At 35.0% G+C, this 18,208-nt stretch overlaps 1 protein-coding gene across 1 annotated transcript; it reads right to left on the bottom strand.

The window, feature by feature from the left end:
- Positions 1-1,105: 1,105 nt before the first annotated feature.
- LOC115718062 (uncharacterized) lies at positions 1,106-16,841 on the bottom strand. Its single transcript, XM_061116665.1, has 3 exons — positions 15,962-16,841; positions 2,639-5,784; positions 1,106-2,368 (listed from the first exon to the last, which is right to left on the bottom strand). The coding sequence occupies exons 1-3, from the start codon at positions 16,839-16,841 to the stop codon at positions 1,106-1,108; spliced, it is 5,289 nt and encodes a 1,762-aa protein (XP_060972648.1).
- Between the last annotated feature and the right edge of the window lie 1,367 nt (positions 16,842-18,208).

An 18,208-nucleotide genomic window follows, 5' to 3' on the forward strand; every position in this document is an offset into this window, starting at 1 on the left:
ATAGTAAGAGGGCAAATACCACTTCTGCAGTTGGGCACCATTGTTTCTCTAAAATTGAGATTAGAGAGATTGAAGTCTAAGTTTAATGAGACAAAACGTGTGCAATTTTTTCTCTGCTAATGGGGATAGATAGTTGGTTTTTGTCTATCATGTCATCTAGAATAGAGAGTATGTTTTGGGAAAAAAGAAAAAAAGAAAAACTGCATCAACATGATCTCACAAAATCATAAAATAAAATTTCATCAAATTTATTTTCATAGATACATTTAATAGACAAAAAATTCCAGAAAAAACAATAAATCAATAAACAAGCACTATCTAATTTTATCCCACAAATAAACCAGAAAGTAGTAGCTACATTCCATAGAATTACACTCTTTTATTAAAAGGAGGTACATAACCCATATCCTATATGCTAAGCTATAGATTGACATGGAAACTTTCTTATACAAAAACCTAAAACTACAAGAAAAATTAATGGGCAGTTGATAAATATTCATCACTATGTAACCTACCATGAAATGTTGAGTTGAATGTGATTCAACATATATCACATATACAAAATATAAAATAAAAGAAAGGGACAGAAGTATTTATCAAGTTCTTACATTTTTCCTTGGTTGTTTCGTTGAAATTTTCCTACAAGCATCCAGCAGCTATACCAGCCCATATTATAGTGACTTATAAGAGTTTTAACAAAGCTAGAGAGAATGTAAAGTTTAATTTCCATAACCGTTCGCCTTAAAGCTCATCTTTCTATGCAGATGTATGCACAAGAGTAAAATCCCTCATATAAATTTGAATAAATTAAACCAAAACTAGAAAACACAGCAAAACCATAACATTAAAAACAAATTGTTCATACATTAAGAGCATTTGAAAAAAAATGAAATGTGGAATCAATGGCTGCGACCATTGCAAAGATTTCCCCTATTCCATTTTCATTCTATAGGTTACAATTACACTACCCTTAATTAATATATGAACAAACCCCACCAACCCCATCATTGCATCTGAGTACCGACCCTAAAGTTAAGTTTTTTTTTTTCATATACAATTAAAACTTATTAAAGAATAAAACTCAAGATTATATAACTACCCCACCTCAAGAAGATGAAGCAGCCTTGATAGCCTTCTCCAATTCAGATTCCAAGTCACTCGTCTGATTGGTAGAACAATTCTTCAAATCTCTTTTACCATTCTCATCTTTAGAAGTCTTTTTATTCTTCTTCCACTGCTCAAACCCGCTAGTGCTCTCCCCTGAAGACAACTGCATTACCTTCCCGCCATTATCACTCCCACCTCGAAAATGTTTGCCAGAAGCTCCAAACTTCATTTTCTCCAAGCTTTGCTTCATCTCATTATTCTCTTTCTCCAACAACTCCAAATCCCTTTTCATCCAAAAACACATACCTTTCAACAACTCCAAATCACTCACAGTACTCTCCTCACTCTTTTTCTTGCTCTTATTCTTATTATTCTTCTCCTCTTCACTTTCTTCCTCAACTCTCTCTATCCCAATTTTATTCAAAGTCAAACAAGGCAATTTCGATCCCAAATTCGAGGGTAAACCCACACCCCATCTCATATTCATTGACACCCGTTTAGTCACCGGCAACAGAGTCTTCGCCATTACAGCTATCCCAGTAAAAAAGCTATCTTTTTCAGGCTCCTTCCATGAAAGAGACCTTTCAGACTTACCCTCATCAGAATCAACCCCAATTTTGCCACTACAAGGCTCCAATTTCAGCTCCTGCCATCCAGAAGATCCTCCAGGAACAAACCCATCTCCCGACGCACCAGAATCCAAAGGGATATCCCGAACGAAGGCAGACCCACCAGAAACTCGATCGCCGCCATTAGGGTTTGAGAAAGTGGTCTTCCTAAGAGAGAAATTTCCGAACTGGGGTTTGAAATGGAGAGAGAAAGAGGGATTGGTTGAGGAGAAATTGAAGTGGGCTTTGAAAACGAGAGGGGACTGGTCTGCTGATCCGAATATGCCGAGACCGGACTTGAGGGAAAGAGAGAAAGGTGGGGAAATGGCGGAGGTGGGAGAATAGGTGAACTTGATAGAAGGACCAGATTTGAAGAAGGATGAGAGAGAGAAAGAAAGGTGAGAAGACGGTGAGGTGGTCGTGGCGGTTGGGGTTGTGGAGACGGAAGTGAGGAATGGTTGGTTGAAAATGGAAATGGGTACCTTGGCTGTTAGCAGAGGGGTTTGGTGGTGAAGGAGGGTGGTCTGGTCATGGTGGTCGCCTTGGAGCTTAAGAGAGAGCTTCATCACTTCTGCAGAGTTTGGTGAATAGGAAAGAAGAAGCTTAAGAAGCCATTGATGATGATGGTTGAGCTTGAGGAAGAGAGAGAATGGCTTCCAAAAATAAATGATTTTTATGTTTTTTAACAGAAAAATTGGGGAAATATTTTGGTTATTTACTTTTCTTGTAACTAAAATATAAGCTATATTCCTATTCCTCAGCTTCATGTTGAAAACTGTTACTAAATCTAATACAATTAAGTTGGTGTTAATAACTGTTAATCAATTGTTTCTTTTTTTTTTTTTGTTTTAAAAAGGACTTTTAATCAAATTCTTTTTTTTGAAGAAAAGCGTGCATGCATTAGAAAAAAAAAACCGTTAGACCTCGCGGTCATTACAAAATATAGTATCAGGCATAGAGGAAAGTGGCATGATGCCAAACCTCTGACAGGAAAACGCCCACTTGGCCACATTATGGGCCATAAAATTACATTGTCTACTAACATATTGAATCTTACAACCGATAAAGAAAGGGGAGATGCTTTTACAAAAAGAGACATAGTTATCAATCTCCCAATGGGACTCCTTCCCATTAAGAGCGTTGATCACCACCCTCGAATCACTCTCCAGAATAATAAATTTAACTCCTCGAGCTTTAGCTTCCTCCAGGGCAAGACAGCACGCTGCCGCTTCCCCACAGAGAGCATTAGAGAAAACCAACTTTGAAGTAACAGCCCAGATCACCTTGCCGACGTGATCCCTTGCAACCACCGCAGCACACATACTATCCGTCCCCACTCTGATATCGCAATTTAATTTCACCCAGTCTTCCGGGGGGGAGCGCCAACCTTCCGTCGGATTCGGTAGGGGGCAAGGGAGCAAGTAAGCATGATGATCTGCAAAAGAAAAACGAACGGTGTCAATACATTTAAGAATATCCACAGGACTATTATTATGTACCTTTTCATTTCGAGTCCGCCAGATCGTGTCAATAATCAGAGAAGCATACAGAAAAACTTCCTTCTCATTAATGCCTTTGTTCTTCATGTCCCATAAAAATTTAACCCAGTCCCACATTCTTATACCAGTGTCACAGATAGGAAAGATCCCCCAAGGAGAGGATCGCCATAGGTGGTAGGCGAGATTACAAGAAAGGAACAGATGCTCCATAGATTCAGTTCCCGAGCCACACAGGGGACAGCTCTCGTCCTCTAAAGGAAATCTTCTTCGAAGGACCGAGCGGATTGGTAGGGCCTTGGACAAAATACACCACCAAAGAACCTTGAGCCGCTCAGGGATTGTGCTATTCCAAAGTTTGTTCCACATGGAAGGGGCCACCTCTGACCCGCTAGATCTATTCTCCGCCAGGACCCTATACGCAGATTTGCACGAGAATCGCCCATTACTTTCCAAAGTCCAGAACCAGCTATCCTTGCCAACACCAGAAGGAGCACCCCCTTTCAAAATAGCAGCTATACTTTCTTGGTCGAACAAATTGTTAAGCTTTTGGGTGTCCCACCTGCCATTGTCTAGCAGGAGCTCAGCTACCTTTAACCCTCTTCTCAAACCCCTCTCCTTTGGTGTAGGAATGAAACCTTTTAGGTGTGCAATCCAAGGGTCAGACCAAATGAAAGTCTCCTGACCATTAGCTACACGCTTACAGGCACCCTGACGAATGATAGATCTGGATTTAGTCACATTCTTCCAAAACCAAGAGTCAGAATCCCTTGGTTCACATTCTAGGAAGGGCTTACCCTTCAGGTACTTAGCTTCCAGAATCCGACAACAAAGAGATTGGTTGCCAGTTAGAAGGTTCCACCCCCATTTAGCTAGGAACGCCTGATTCATTTCTTTTGATTTCCGGAAGCCCAAACCCCCTAAAGATTTAGGAAGGCAAAGTTTGTCCCAGGCTTTCAGATAAAGTCCACGGTTACCTTTCTCAGAACCCCACCAGAAATCACGCACCAAACCATCAATCTTAGACGCGAGCCGATTGGATAACTTAGTAGCTTGCATAGCATACAGCGGAAGAGAGAGTCCCACAGACTTGATTAGCGTAGCTCGTCCCGCTTTCGAAAGAGTTTTAGCTTTCCAACCTTGCAGCTTTTCAGAGAGGTTGTCCAGGATAAAGTGAAAATTTGCATCTTTCTGCCGAGACCTGAACAGGGGTAGCCCTAGATATTTAACATTTCCTTCCGGCGAGCCAATTCCCAGCATATCCTTTATTCTCTGCTTCATACCATCAGGAGTGTTCTTGCTGAAAAAAATTGAAGTCTTCATTTTATTTACCTTTTGACCCAACCAAGAACAAAATTTCTCAAGGCAATCCCAGAAACCCCTAGCCTCCTCTAGATTGGCTTTACCGACTAGGATAAGGTCATCTGCAAAGAATATATGAGATATAATAGGACCTCCCCTACTCAGTCTTATCCCATTAATGATTTTCGACTTTTGGGCGTCCTCCAGAATTCTAGACAAAATTTCCGCAGCCCAAATAAATAAGTAAGGGGATAATGGGTCACCTTGGCGGAGGCCCCGAGTGGGAGCGAGATTGCCAACAGATCCCCCATTCAGGCAAATATTAAGGGAGGTGGTAGAAATACACTGAGTAACCCAAGTGCGGAACTCAAGGGGAACACCAAAACAATCCAGCACATGATCAATAAATCCCCAACTCATCCTGTCATAGGCTTTCATCAAATCAATCTTGATTGCAAACAGACCTTCTCTACCTTTTTTCCGATTGAATGAGTGGACAATTTCCTGAGCTATGACGTTATTATCCTGAATAGCCCTTCCTGGCACAAAGGCCGCTTGGGTAGGGCATATAAGCTTAGGCAGCAGCGGCTTTATCCTATTCGCAATGATTTTACAGATGACCTTATACACCACATTGCAGAGAGAGATTGGCCTAAAGTGATTTGGTCTCTTCGGATTCTGGACTTTAGGAATCAAGACTATATTCGTGGCATTGACTCCTTTATGCATTCGCCCTGTTTGGAAGAAATCCGAAACTGCATCACAGAAGTCGTAACCAACAGAATCCCAGTAGTGTTTGAAGAAAAGAACTGACATTCCATCAGGACCCGGAGCTTTATTACTACTCATGGCAAACAGGGTAGTCCTTATTTCCTCATGGGAGGGCCTTTTAATAATCTCAGTTTGCTCGTCCAACGATAACCTATCCTGGACTAGCCCACTACAGTTTAGCTCAGGGTCATTTTCCGTTCCACAGAAGATGTCTTGGAAAAATTCCATAAATTCCTTCCCAATGAGCTCCCTTTTGGAAATCCATATGTTGTCTTTATTGAGGATGCTCTCAATGGCATTCCTTCTACCTTTAATTGAAGCTGACAGGAAGAAGAATTTGGAGCATTTATCCCCCTCCTTCAGCCAGGAAATTCTAGCCCTTTGATTCCAATACACCTCTTTTCTAGCTCGAGCCTCATTTAGAGAGTTACGAAGATCCTTCTCCGCTTCCCACACTCTAGATCCCACAGGCAGTTTCTGTAAGCTATCCAGCCTTCTTTCTGTTGGGTTTAATGCCCTAAATAAAACTCATTTCAATATAATCAAATTTACTTATTAATATAGATCAGAAACAACATTTAATGTTGCATGGTTCACATGATTTATTTCTTGATTATATGTACATAATGTATAAATTCATCTGAAACCCTTTTCACATACTTGATCCTGTTTATTGTGCCGTCAACACATTGGAAAGTAAACATGACTATGTGAATAAAGTTTCCTAGATTTATCAGACACAGGGTTTTACTGATATGATAATCTACAACAAGAGTTTACTTGTATTTGGAGAAATACTATGTTCTTTCCAGAACATTGGTTAAAGTAAAGCTTAGGTTGGATGCATGGAGTATGCATCGGAAGGGACCGATATTGAACTTTGACTTAGATTTATTAAACTTACCGTAATATCTATTCAAGTCAATATCGCCAAGTTGATCCTAGATCAAATGATCTTAATCCTGATATGATTAGGCTCAATCTTGAAAGGCTATTCGTGTTCTTTGATTTGTTAGTTAAGCCTACTTTTAGGTCAGGGTGATACGTACATTTTGGGAACACGGTAGTGCAATTGAGTGGGAGCGCTAGCATAAACATGGAATCTATAGCTTCTATCTGGCGAATAGTAAGCAAAGGATGATCTCCTTCGAGCTTGACCAAACGAACATAAATGGTGGAGTACTCATTTCACATTAGCTGAAATATCATTTATACGGGGTCAAGTGTTTTAAGGAATAAATACATTGTAGGGTGTAACGGTAATTTAATCCCTTTACAGTGTAGATCATTCATATAGAGGATCATTGATCAAATTAGGATTATAACAATGGATAACTAATGATGTGTCTATATGGTGGAACATATAGAGCATTCTATATACTGAGAGTGCAATTCTAAGTTCTATGCGTGGATTCAACGAAGAATTAATAAGTTAGTGAATTTTAGTGTTAAATTCTTGATCTACTTATTGGAAGCTCGGTTATATAGACCCATGGTCCCCCCACTAGTTGAGATAATATTGCTTGTAAGACTCGTGTAATTGGTTTTGATTAATCAATTATAATTCTCAAATTAGACTATGTCTATTTGTGAATTTTTCACTAAGTAAGGGCGAAATTGTAAAGAAAGAGTTTATAGGGGCATATTTGTTAATTATGATACTTTGTATGGTTCAATTAATAAATATGATAAATGACAATATTATTTAATAATTATTTATAGTTATTAAATAGTTAGAATTGGCATTTAAATGGTTGAATTAGGAAATTGGCATTTTTGAGAAAATCAGATACAAAAGGTGTTAAAATTGCAAAATTGCAAAAAGCAAGGCCCAATCCACTAAGTTTAGGGCCAGCCACTTTTGTAGGAAATTTAAACTGATTTTTTTCATTATTTTAATGCCATATAATTCAAATCTAACCCTAGTAGGAATGCTATAAATAGATAGTGAAGGCTTCAGGAAAATTACACTTTTCTTCTGACTTTTTCTATTCAGAAAAACTGAGCCTTCTCTCTCCCTATCTTTAGCTGACCACTCTCTCTCTCTTCTTCCTTGATAATTTCGAAATCCTTAGTGATTACAGTAGTGCCCACACACATCAAGTGATACCTCAATCATAGTGAGGAAGATCGTGAAGAAAGATCATCAGCAAAGGAGTTTCAGCATAAAAGATTCAGAGAAAGAGATCCGGGTTCGTATATTGATAATGCTCGCTACGAGAAAGGAATCAAGGGCTAGATATCTGAACGGAAGGAGTCATATTATTCCGCTGCACCCAATGTAAGGTTTCTTAAACTTTATATGTGTTTAATTTATCGTTTTAGAAAGTTCTTATTTAGGATGTTAATAAACATACTTGTGAGTAGATCTAAGATCCTGGTAAAATAAATTCCAACAACTGGCCTCAGAGCCATGGTAATTGATTTATTTGCAAGAAATTTGGACTTTAAAACGATTGTTTGTATGTTCTTTGGATGGTATCATGTTGTATTGAGTGTTCTTTGATGATTGATTGATGTTTGTGAAATTTTCGTGAAAAATAATTGTGATTTCGTTTCTGGAATTATTTTTATTGGATAGTATGGAAAAAATTAAGCAAGTTAGCCTTTTACAGAACTCAATTTGGATTTTATTTGAATTAGTTATGATTTTTTGAAGATTTGACAAAATCGGGGGAAATTTGTCTTTGATAGTTTCGCGATCATACAGAACTGTCCGTACAGTTTCGGATTTTTTCCTTTTTCTTCAATTTTTCATACTTTTTCATGGAATTAACTTCCAATTTTTTGTATGGTTTTGTATATATACTATTACTATTCCTAATTCAATTCTAATTATCATTTTGAATTAATTTAATTTTTTTTAAATTAATTCAAGATATTAGTGTAATTTGAATTCGAATAGAATTAGTATTTGTCTTTTTGCTTAAAAATCTATCTTATTTTTAAATTTGATTATATTTTTTTTAAATTTAAGGTCAGATTTTTTAGATATTTATAATATCTTTTAAGATATTTATAATATCTTTTAAGATATTTAAGATATTTTAAAAATATCTTTTAAGATATTTATAAAATCTTTTAAGATATTTTAAAATATCTTATCTTTTAAGATATTTAAAAATATCTTATCTTTTAAGATTTTTTTTAAATCTTTTTAAGATATTTTGACCTTATTTAAATTTAAAATAGACATTTATAATCATGTAATTTTAAATAGATATAAGATAAAAAGTAGGTTTAATTTTAAATTTTTTTTATTTTCGAAATTTAATTTTAAATTCCGAAATTAATTTTTTTTTTAAATTATTTTTCGAATATTAAATTTTTTTTTAATTTAATTATTTATTTATTCGAAATTATTTATTTAAAATTAAATAAATCCTACTTCCAACTATCCAGCTAACCCTGTTGCAGGAGTATGTGTTTTAGCTTGTTTGTAAGTTTTCAAAACCTATTATTACTTGATTGCAAATAGCCATGGTTACTTTTTGCCAGATTTAATGATCTGATGGCTCCCTTGGTCAAGATAATAATTTGTAACAGGTATATTTACAATCTTCTTTCATCTGTGTATGACCTAGCAACATGATAGGACCCATCCAAAGTGTGCCTGTGTGAGCCTATGTGTTTAATTTGATTATAGATACATATAGGTTGTTGTTGCTAAAATAAATTATCATAGTTCTTGATAGAATTTATTTAGGCCCATTTAGTTATTGGGCTTATTCAATTAATAACAGTTGTTCTTATTAAGGTTAAATTCCTCTCTTTTGGGCCTTGTGTGAGAGTTGGGAGCCATAGAAGTGGGTACGACATACTGAACCCAAGACACCTCACACAAACCACCCCAATTGTGAAGGCCCATTTGCCTGATTTGAATGACTGTACTAGGTTAATTACACTAGTTTAACCTAATAAAAATTGATTAGCAACATAATTAATTTCATTTATTTTGAAATTAATTTAAGAAAAACATAGTTTAAAGAATTTTTTTTATTCTAAGCTAAACTGTGTGTATTTTCTTGTATTTAATTAAATATAGAATTATAACCATCTAGATTCTTTCTGGAACTTAATTTAAATTTTTCATTAAATATTCCTATTTAAGTTGATATTTAGTTATCTTCAACTAACCAACTTAAATCTGAATATCTTTTGAATTCAAAATTTCAAAATTAAGTTGAGGAATTTTAGGCATTGGTTATTAAGATTCTTTAGATATTTTTTAAGTTAATATCTTTTCGAATATTAACTTAAAATGGAATATTTTCAAATTAAGTGGTTACAACTTAATTTTTGATATTTAATTAAATTTAAATTTGAAAATATTTAAGTTCTAGATTTTTTCTAATACAACTTAAATTAGATATTTTTTCAAATTTTGTGGAAAAGATACTTAGTCAAATAAGATATTTTCTAGATAGTTATTTCTAGACTACTTATTATTTCTAATATTAAATAGGAAAATATTGTAAATTGTGAAATTAATTATTTATATAATTAATTTTGGTACAATTTATTTTAAGTATATTTTTCCTAGTATTAAACTAGAGATTAATAATTAAGCCTTCTCTACACTTAATTATTTATTTCTTGAATTTAATACATTTAATTAATTTGAAAATAAAATATCTAAGTTGATTTAATCATCATACTTAAATTTTTCTTTTTCATGACATTTAATTATAAAGAAAATTATTTTTAGTTGAAATTTAATTTTTCAACTAAATTTAAATAATTTTCAAAATATATTTTTTCTTTATTTTATTAATCAATTTTTCGAAATTGCATTTCTTAAATGCTAGAATTTCGAATTTTATCTTGAAAAATAGATTAAGTTGTAAATTAATTATTTATTTTAATTAATTCTTGGATCAACTTAAATCAATGATTTTTTCATTTATTGATTAATTTAAAATAAATTGAATTAAAGTATATTATTAGAAATAGAATTAATTAGTCAAAGGAAAATCTAGATAGGTGATATTTTTGCTTGAAGTATTTTTCTAGTGTATTTAATTAAATAGAAAATTAATATTTAAGTTGATTTTCATCATCATACTTAAATATTTGTAATTTTTCTTATATATTTAATTAAATAGGAAAATTATATTTTTTGTTGTAAATTAATTTTATTAATTAATTTTGGGCCAACATTAAATTAGAATAATTTTTTCCAGGATTTATTTTTTATTTTAATATGCATTTTTCGAAAATTGTATTCTTATATATACTTTAATTTTTCGAAATGCAATATATATTTATAGAAAATTAAATTTGAGTTGTAAATTAATTTAAATTAATTTTGTAACAACTTAAATATTTTTTTTCTAAATATTTATTGGAAATTATTACTAAGATGGAAATAATTCATGTTATTTTCATATCCATCTAAGTAAAATTTATAAATATTAAATTAAAATTTATATTTAGAATTTTTCATTCTAAATTGAAGATTTTAATTAAATAAATATATATTTAAAATAAATAGAATAAATAAAGAGAATAAAAGAAAATACAACTCTTTTCAAATAATGAGCTTTATTATAAGATATTCGATCTCCATTGTTGGTCTTACAAAAGTTAAATTTTTTCAATATAACCTCGAGACGCTAGACTTCGTCCCCCTATGGATGGTTATTCGTTGAACGCATTTAACACCGTAAGATTTCATTTGATAAGTGTTTTGTAAGTTTTCGTCTCTATTAGACTCTCCCTACGGTGACTACTTAGAGATAAACTTATGAAACATGAAACAATGGTGGAAGCTCATAAAATGAGAATAACCTTGACTCTCGCCTACCGGGACAACGTTGGATTCTTATTTTGATCGAATAAAAGGTTGCTAGAATGGTTTCTATTTTAGATGAGTCGACAACTCTATTCAATAAATGATGCTTTGACTCTCGCCTCCCGGGACACGGTATCAGTTTATTGAAAACCTTGGAAATTATTGAGGATTGTATGTTTTAGTATTTTCACTAGTCATTCCTACTTGCTATATGTTTATAATTTCTGAATTGTGTATGAATTTATATTGAACCATGTTATTTTCTGTTATTAAGTTGTAGTTTAATTTCGAATCTTCATTGTTGGTCCAACATGTTTGTTTATCTAATGAGATAAATCCCTAGTGGATTTTCACCATTAGACATACATAATAGTGTAAGATCTCAAAAGATAAATATTGTATATGCGACATCTAGCTGTTCATCAATTGATGACACCTTAGACTAGTATTTTTACGATATGAAACAAGAAGATTGTATAAATAAGATTACTTTGACTTTCGCTAATCGAAGCATCGTTGGATTCTTATTTATAAACGAAATTATCCTAATTCCTCTTAGCTTATTCATTTTGAATTAGCTTCAAAACATATCATTGGATGAATGGTCTATAAATCATTTCATGTCATTCTATATTTTCTCTTAAGAAATTAAATGATGTATATGATTATAATCCCGAAATTCTATTCCCAATTGATATAAATCCTCAATCCTAGAAATCTCCTACTTGTATGGGCAAATCGACTTAGAGTTTGTATTAGTAGTGGTGGTCCAAGAAAGAATTACTCATTATATTTGGTTGAATTTAAGTCTTTGACTTTAATTTTAGAATCCAAACGAAATTTTCTTATATTTCTAATTCCGTATACAATACGATTACACTTTCTCAAGTGTTTAATATCCATCTTTTATTAATGGATTCAAACCGTATGGAATATGAGTTAGGTGATTCTGTGACCAGGATCCACTTGCACTATTCTAAGAACTCTTTGATGTAACTAAACCTATGTCATCAAAAGACACTACCACATTTTTTTTAATCTATGGCATTTGTATCTTGTTCATAGTGAATTTGACATGATCAATCTCTGCAAAGAGATAATATGCCTATATCCACTGAAAGTAGTTCATCTCATTCGCAGATGGATGTACATTCAGGGGTGGATATGAGTTTTTCGTTGTATTCTTAAGACGATAACTCTAGATTATACCTTTTAGCAAAGAAATTTGAAATGTTTGAAAAATTTCATTAATTTCTAAAGCAATGGTTAAAACCATTAAGGTAAGTGGTTAAAGATCTTGCGAACCGATAGGGGTGGAGAAATAGTTAGTTGTTATGCAGTTCAAAGATCATTAAATTTATTTTTGAATTATATCCAAACTTACCTCCTCAGAAATTTCGATTTGCATATTGATGATTAGTTACTAGTCGTTGCCTAAGTCCTTCTATGGTAATACAATTTCAGAATGATGTAATGGTTGTATACTTAATGTAAATCATTACTAGATTCATGGATGACCTAATCAAAATCTTAAGAAAGGCTAGAACTCGTTAACCATGGTTTGTTAGCTTTTCTAAGTGATTAGGGGTGGACCATCCCATTGTCAATAGATAAGAAAGTGTTTGTTCAAACAAATACTACTTTTCTAAGAAAATGACTAAGTCTGAAAAACAAGTAGCAAATAAAGGAGATATTTATTCTTGATTCCAAAAGTGTTCTATCATCTTATATAACATATGATGATCCCACTGCCTCTGTTGTCTTGTCACAACCGAAGAGATCAATACCATTTAGTTTTCTTCGACATAATTCACGATACCTTGTCGTAGTGGGAGAGTTTCTAGGAACTCACCTTCTTATGACTTGGGAGACACAAGTGATTAAAATCCATTGTGAGTTTAAACAAGTAATGGATTGTCAAGATAAGAAACTAAGAAGAAAGCCAATAGAACTATGGTTTAATCCATTCACATGGAATGACCTAAAGTTTTCTATTACAAGGACATAAAAGGAAATTTTCGTTAATAAGTCTATTCTATGGACTTAACAAAACTTCCTGTTCCTAGTATTATAGGTTTGAGTTTATCTAAACCTATGGCTTGTGGTATACCTGGTAATTACTTACTCTAATGCAAGCAACTTACTTTAGTAAGATGCTGAAGCATTTTCTTTCTAATGGCAATCTATAGAAGCTTCACAACTTCTTAGGTATAGATTTTATTTATCTAAGGAAAAGTCTTAACTATTCCGAGAAAGATAAAACCATGAAAGAATTTCTTACATCAACGGTGAGAGGTCTTAGATATGCTTTTGTATGCCTTAGACCGGACACCTGCTGTTGAGTGGGAGTAATGAGTAGGTATCGATTAATCCAGAGAAGAACATTGGAAGACAATCAAGTAAATCCTAAGATAAAGAAGAGGAACTATATGTTAGTCAATAAGGGTGTGTTTAAAACTCTTAGACTACACCATATCAGATTTCGAAATTTGCCTATGTGCTAGTAAATCTTTCTGATAAGATGGTGATTACTCGGGGTGGAATAGTGATTTCGGAGAAGTGTAAAAACCTATCCGAAGTCTCTAGGTCTACCAGAGAGAGACCGAATGTTAAAGTCATAGAAAGGTACTTATTCGGCCTAAGGAAAGTTCTATACATCTTTGGCACCATTCCAAATTGCCTTAAACTACTAGTGTTAATTTCACGATTAACCAAAAGTAGTTGCCAAAGGTATAGAATCCAAGTATCCCAAGAGAGTAGACATATAGAGAGGAATTTCACATTATCAATGGTTTTGTGATTAAGGAAGAGTAATGGTGGAGAAAAGGTTGTGTTTAATTCAACCTTTCGCATCCTATTACGAGGAGTTTACTACTACTACACTTGATTTGTATATCAAGGTGTTGAGATTATTTGAAACGCACTTTTTGTTTTATATTAGTGCAAGTGGGAGTTTGTTGGGTTTAATGCCCTAAATAAAACTCATTTCAATATAATCAAATTTACTTATTAATATATATCAGAAAAAACATTTAATGTTGCATGGTTCAAATGATTTATTTCTTGATTATATGTACATAATGTATAAATTCATACGAAACCCTTTTCACATACTTGATCCTGTTTATTGTGCCGTCAACACATTGGAAAGTAAACATGACTATGTGAATAAAGTTTCCTAGATTTATCAGACACATGGTTTTACTGATATGATAATCTACAACAAGAGTTTACTTGTATTTGGAGAAATACTATGTTCTTTCCAACATTGGTTAAAGTAAAGCTTAGGTTGGATGCATGGAGTATGCATCGGAAGGGACCGATATTGAACTTTGACTTAGATTTATTAAACTTACCGTAATATCTATTCAAGTCAATATCGCCAAGTTGATCCTAGATCAAATGATCTTAATCCTGATATGATTAGGCTCAATCTTGAAAGGCTATTCGTGTTCTTTGATTTGTTAGTTAAGCCTACTTTTAGGTCAGGGTGATACGTACATTTTGGGAACACGGTAGTGCAATTGAGTGGGAGCGCTAGCATAAACATGGAATCTATAGCTTCTATCCGGCGAATAGTAAGCAAAGGATGATCTCCTTCGAGCTTGACCAAACGAACATAAATGGTGGAGTACTCATTTCACATTAGCCGAAATATCATTTATACGGGGTCAAGTGTTTTAAGGAATAAATACATTGTAGGGTGTAACGGTAATTTAATCCCTTTACAGTGTAGATCATTCATATAGAGGATCATTGATCAAATTAGGATTATAACAATGGATAACTAATGATGTGTCTATATGGTGGAACATATAGAGCATTCTATATACTGAGAGTGCAATTCTAAGTTCTATGCGTGGATTCAACGAAGAATTAATAAGTTAGTGAATTTTAGTGTTAAATTCTTGATCTACTTATTGGAAGCTCGGTTATATAGACCCATGGTCCCCCCACTAGTTGAGATAATATTGCTTGTAAGACTCGTGTAATTGGTTTTGATTAATCAATTATAATTCTCAAATTAGACTATGTCTATTTGTGAATTTTTCACTAAGTAAGGGCGAAATTGTAAAGAAAGAGTTTATAGGGGCATATTTGTTAATTATGATACTTTGTATGGTTCAATTAATAAATATGATAAATGACAATATTATTTAATAATTATTTATAGTTATTAAATAGTTAGAATTGGCATTTAAATGGTTGAATTAGGAAATTGGCATTTTTGAGAAAATCAGATACAAAAGGTGTTAAAATTGCAAAATTGCAAAAAGCAAGGCCCAATCCACTAAGTTTAGGGCCAGCCACTTTTGTAGGAAATTTAAACTGATTTTTTCATTATTTTAATGCCATATAATTCAAATCTAACCCTAGTAGGAATGCTATAAATAGATAGTGAAGGCTTCAGGAAAATTACACTTTTCTTCTGACTTTTTCTATTCAGAAAAACTGAGCCTTCTCTCTCCCTATCTTTAGCTGACCACTCTCTCTCTCTTCTTCCTTGATAATTTCGAAATCCTTAGTGATTACAGTAGTGCCCACACACATCAAGTGATACCTCAATCATAGTGAGGAAGATCGTGAAGAAAGATCATCAGCAAAGGAGTTTCAGCATAAAAGATTCAGAGAAAGAGATCCAGGTTCAGATATTGATAATGCTCTGCTACAGAAAGGAATCAAGGGCTAGATATCTGAACGGAAGGAGTCATATTATTCCGCTGCACCCAATGTAAGGTTTCTTAAACTTTATATGTGTTTAATTTATCGTTTTAGAAAGTTCTTATTTAGGATGTTAATAAACATACTTGTGAGTAGATCTAAGATCCTGGTAAAATAAATTCCAACACTTTCAAGATCACGAATTTGGTTGTCAAACTTACCAAATTGAGTTCTTTGCCAATGCATAAGAGCAACCCTAGTAGCCCCAATCTTCTTAAAAATCCTGGCCGGGGCCCAAGGGTAAGAAACAGACTTCCAAGCAAAATCTACCACGAAATTGCTTCGCTCATCCCTAGTCCAGGCTTCCTCAAACTTAAAACTTCTTCGGACGTTCTCTCCTAGACCACCAGAGTACAGACACAGAGGACGATGATCCGAGTTGGAAGTCTGGAGGGAACAAATAACCGCTTTCGGGAAAAGCCCAAACCAATCACCATTCACAATACCTTTGTCGAGGGCCCACTTAACATGATTGGACCCAGATCGATGGTTATCCCAAGTCAACTTATCTCCCTGGATGGGCATATTAATAAGACCTCTATCATTCACTAAATCAGAAATTACAGGGATAAAAGGGTCTTTTCCTCTTGACCCGACCCGCTCCGAAGCACTGAAGACAAAATTGGTATCACCGAAAATAAGCCAAGGGCCTCCAAATCTGTCCCCTATCTTCATTAAATTCTCCCAGAAAGCTTTTTTTGCATGGAAATACGGAGGGCCGTAAACACAAGACAGGAGCCAAGGTTTCGAGGGAGGGTCTGAGTAAACAAATCTCGAGATATGGTTTTGTGTACAAGCTATACATTCAAAATCAAACCCAATTTTCCAAGCTAAAATGATGCCTCCCGCCGTACCCACAGCCGGTACAATAATATGAAAATAAAAATGGAGGGAAGTTAGAATACGTACCAAGAACGTAGAGTCAACTTTGAGCTCGGTCAGAAAGATGAAATCCGGTGAGCGCGACCGAATCAGGGACTTCAACTCGCGAACTGTAGAGGTCTGCCCTAACGCTCTACAGTTCCAAGCAATACCTCTCATGGCTCATGTGGAGGAGTAGTTGTCTCCTCCACAGGGGTATGAGAATGGGCCGACCCAAAAGAACCAGATTCCTCAACCACGAAAGTGCCCTCCATAGGCCTAGATGAGATCGCATTTTTTCCTTTTGTCCTCCACTCATCTGGGCCAGAAAAGTCATTGTTGGATAGTGAGATGTCCTCTGTAGGCTCTTCCTCTGAATAATTAGTATCATTTGCTCTACCCTCCGAGTCCCAAGGAAAGTCGCGGATGGCCCAAGGATGAGGGCGGAGAAGCTTCCAAGGGCGGGAGCAAAGGGACGCTGAAGCCCCATCAAATTTCCGTTTCTTAAACGGAGTAGTGCGTTCATTAGTCTCAGAAGCAGTTGGGACCCCAATGTCACCTCCAATAGCTTTAATCTCATAAAGGTCCAAGTTACCAAATTTCTTAAGCTCTTGTACAAGTGTATCTTGAGCTTGGAAAAAATTAGTCAAAGCTAATTTTTCATCATGATGGAAATTTACCTCTTGACCACATATAGAGCTTTCATTAGAGATAGTTGTGGTCAGCCCAACATCCATATTACCAATACCAAATTTCTTAGTGAAATTATGTAGGCCCTTATCCTTAATAACCAGCCCATTAGACTCCAAACCAAAGTTAGGCCCATCCCCCCTCACGTGCAGCTCATTTAATAAAATGGGTGGGGTCCCACAATTTAATAGAGAGGCTTCAGCTTTTTTTAAAATCCCACTTGGCATACTCGGCCCACAGCTAGGCCCCTCCCCATTTAACTTCTCCTTGTCAACTATAATCGGCCCAGTGGATGAAAGAGCTGGCCCAATGTCTTCCTTACTAAGCCCAACACCCTTATTTGACCCAAGGTGCAAAGTCAAGGTCCGGTCCACCACTTTTGAATTAGAACAAGGAAATTTCTGAACCCCCTTTTTCCTATCGTCTTCTCCAACGTGAACCTTATTGCCCAGAGAGGAAATGGTAGGCGTGCGATTGACAGGGAGCCGTTTGGGACGCCACAATTTCTGAGACGCCAGCTTTCCCATAGCAGAGGACTGACCTGTCCCCTTCACCGTACGCTTCGAGCCGCGCACCATCCCAATCGGACGAGACGATTCGAACCCCCTTCCATCCATGGTCGACGGCAAGGACTTCCTCTGATACACTTCACGCTCAGACCGAGGAGGAAGATCCAGAGCAGGGGAGAAAGAATTTGCACCAGAAAAAACATCACGATAGGAGGAAACAATTGATAGCCACGGTCCAAACATTGGAAAGGGAATACCATTAACATTTGCCACTGTGACCGGAGAAGAGAGAGCACATCCTCTCCTTTGGTGACCCAGTTTACCACAATTATAACAAAAAATTCCCAT

This window comes from Cannabis sativa, chromosome 5 (assembly GCF_029168945.1).
Source record: "Cannabis sativa cultivar Pink pepper isolate KNU-18-1 chromosome 5, ASM2916894v1, whole genome shotgun sequence".
Classification (NCBI taxonomy): domain Eukaryota; kingdom Viridiplantae; phylum Streptophyta; class Magnoliopsida; order Rosales; family Cannabaceae; genus Cannabis; species Cannabis sativa.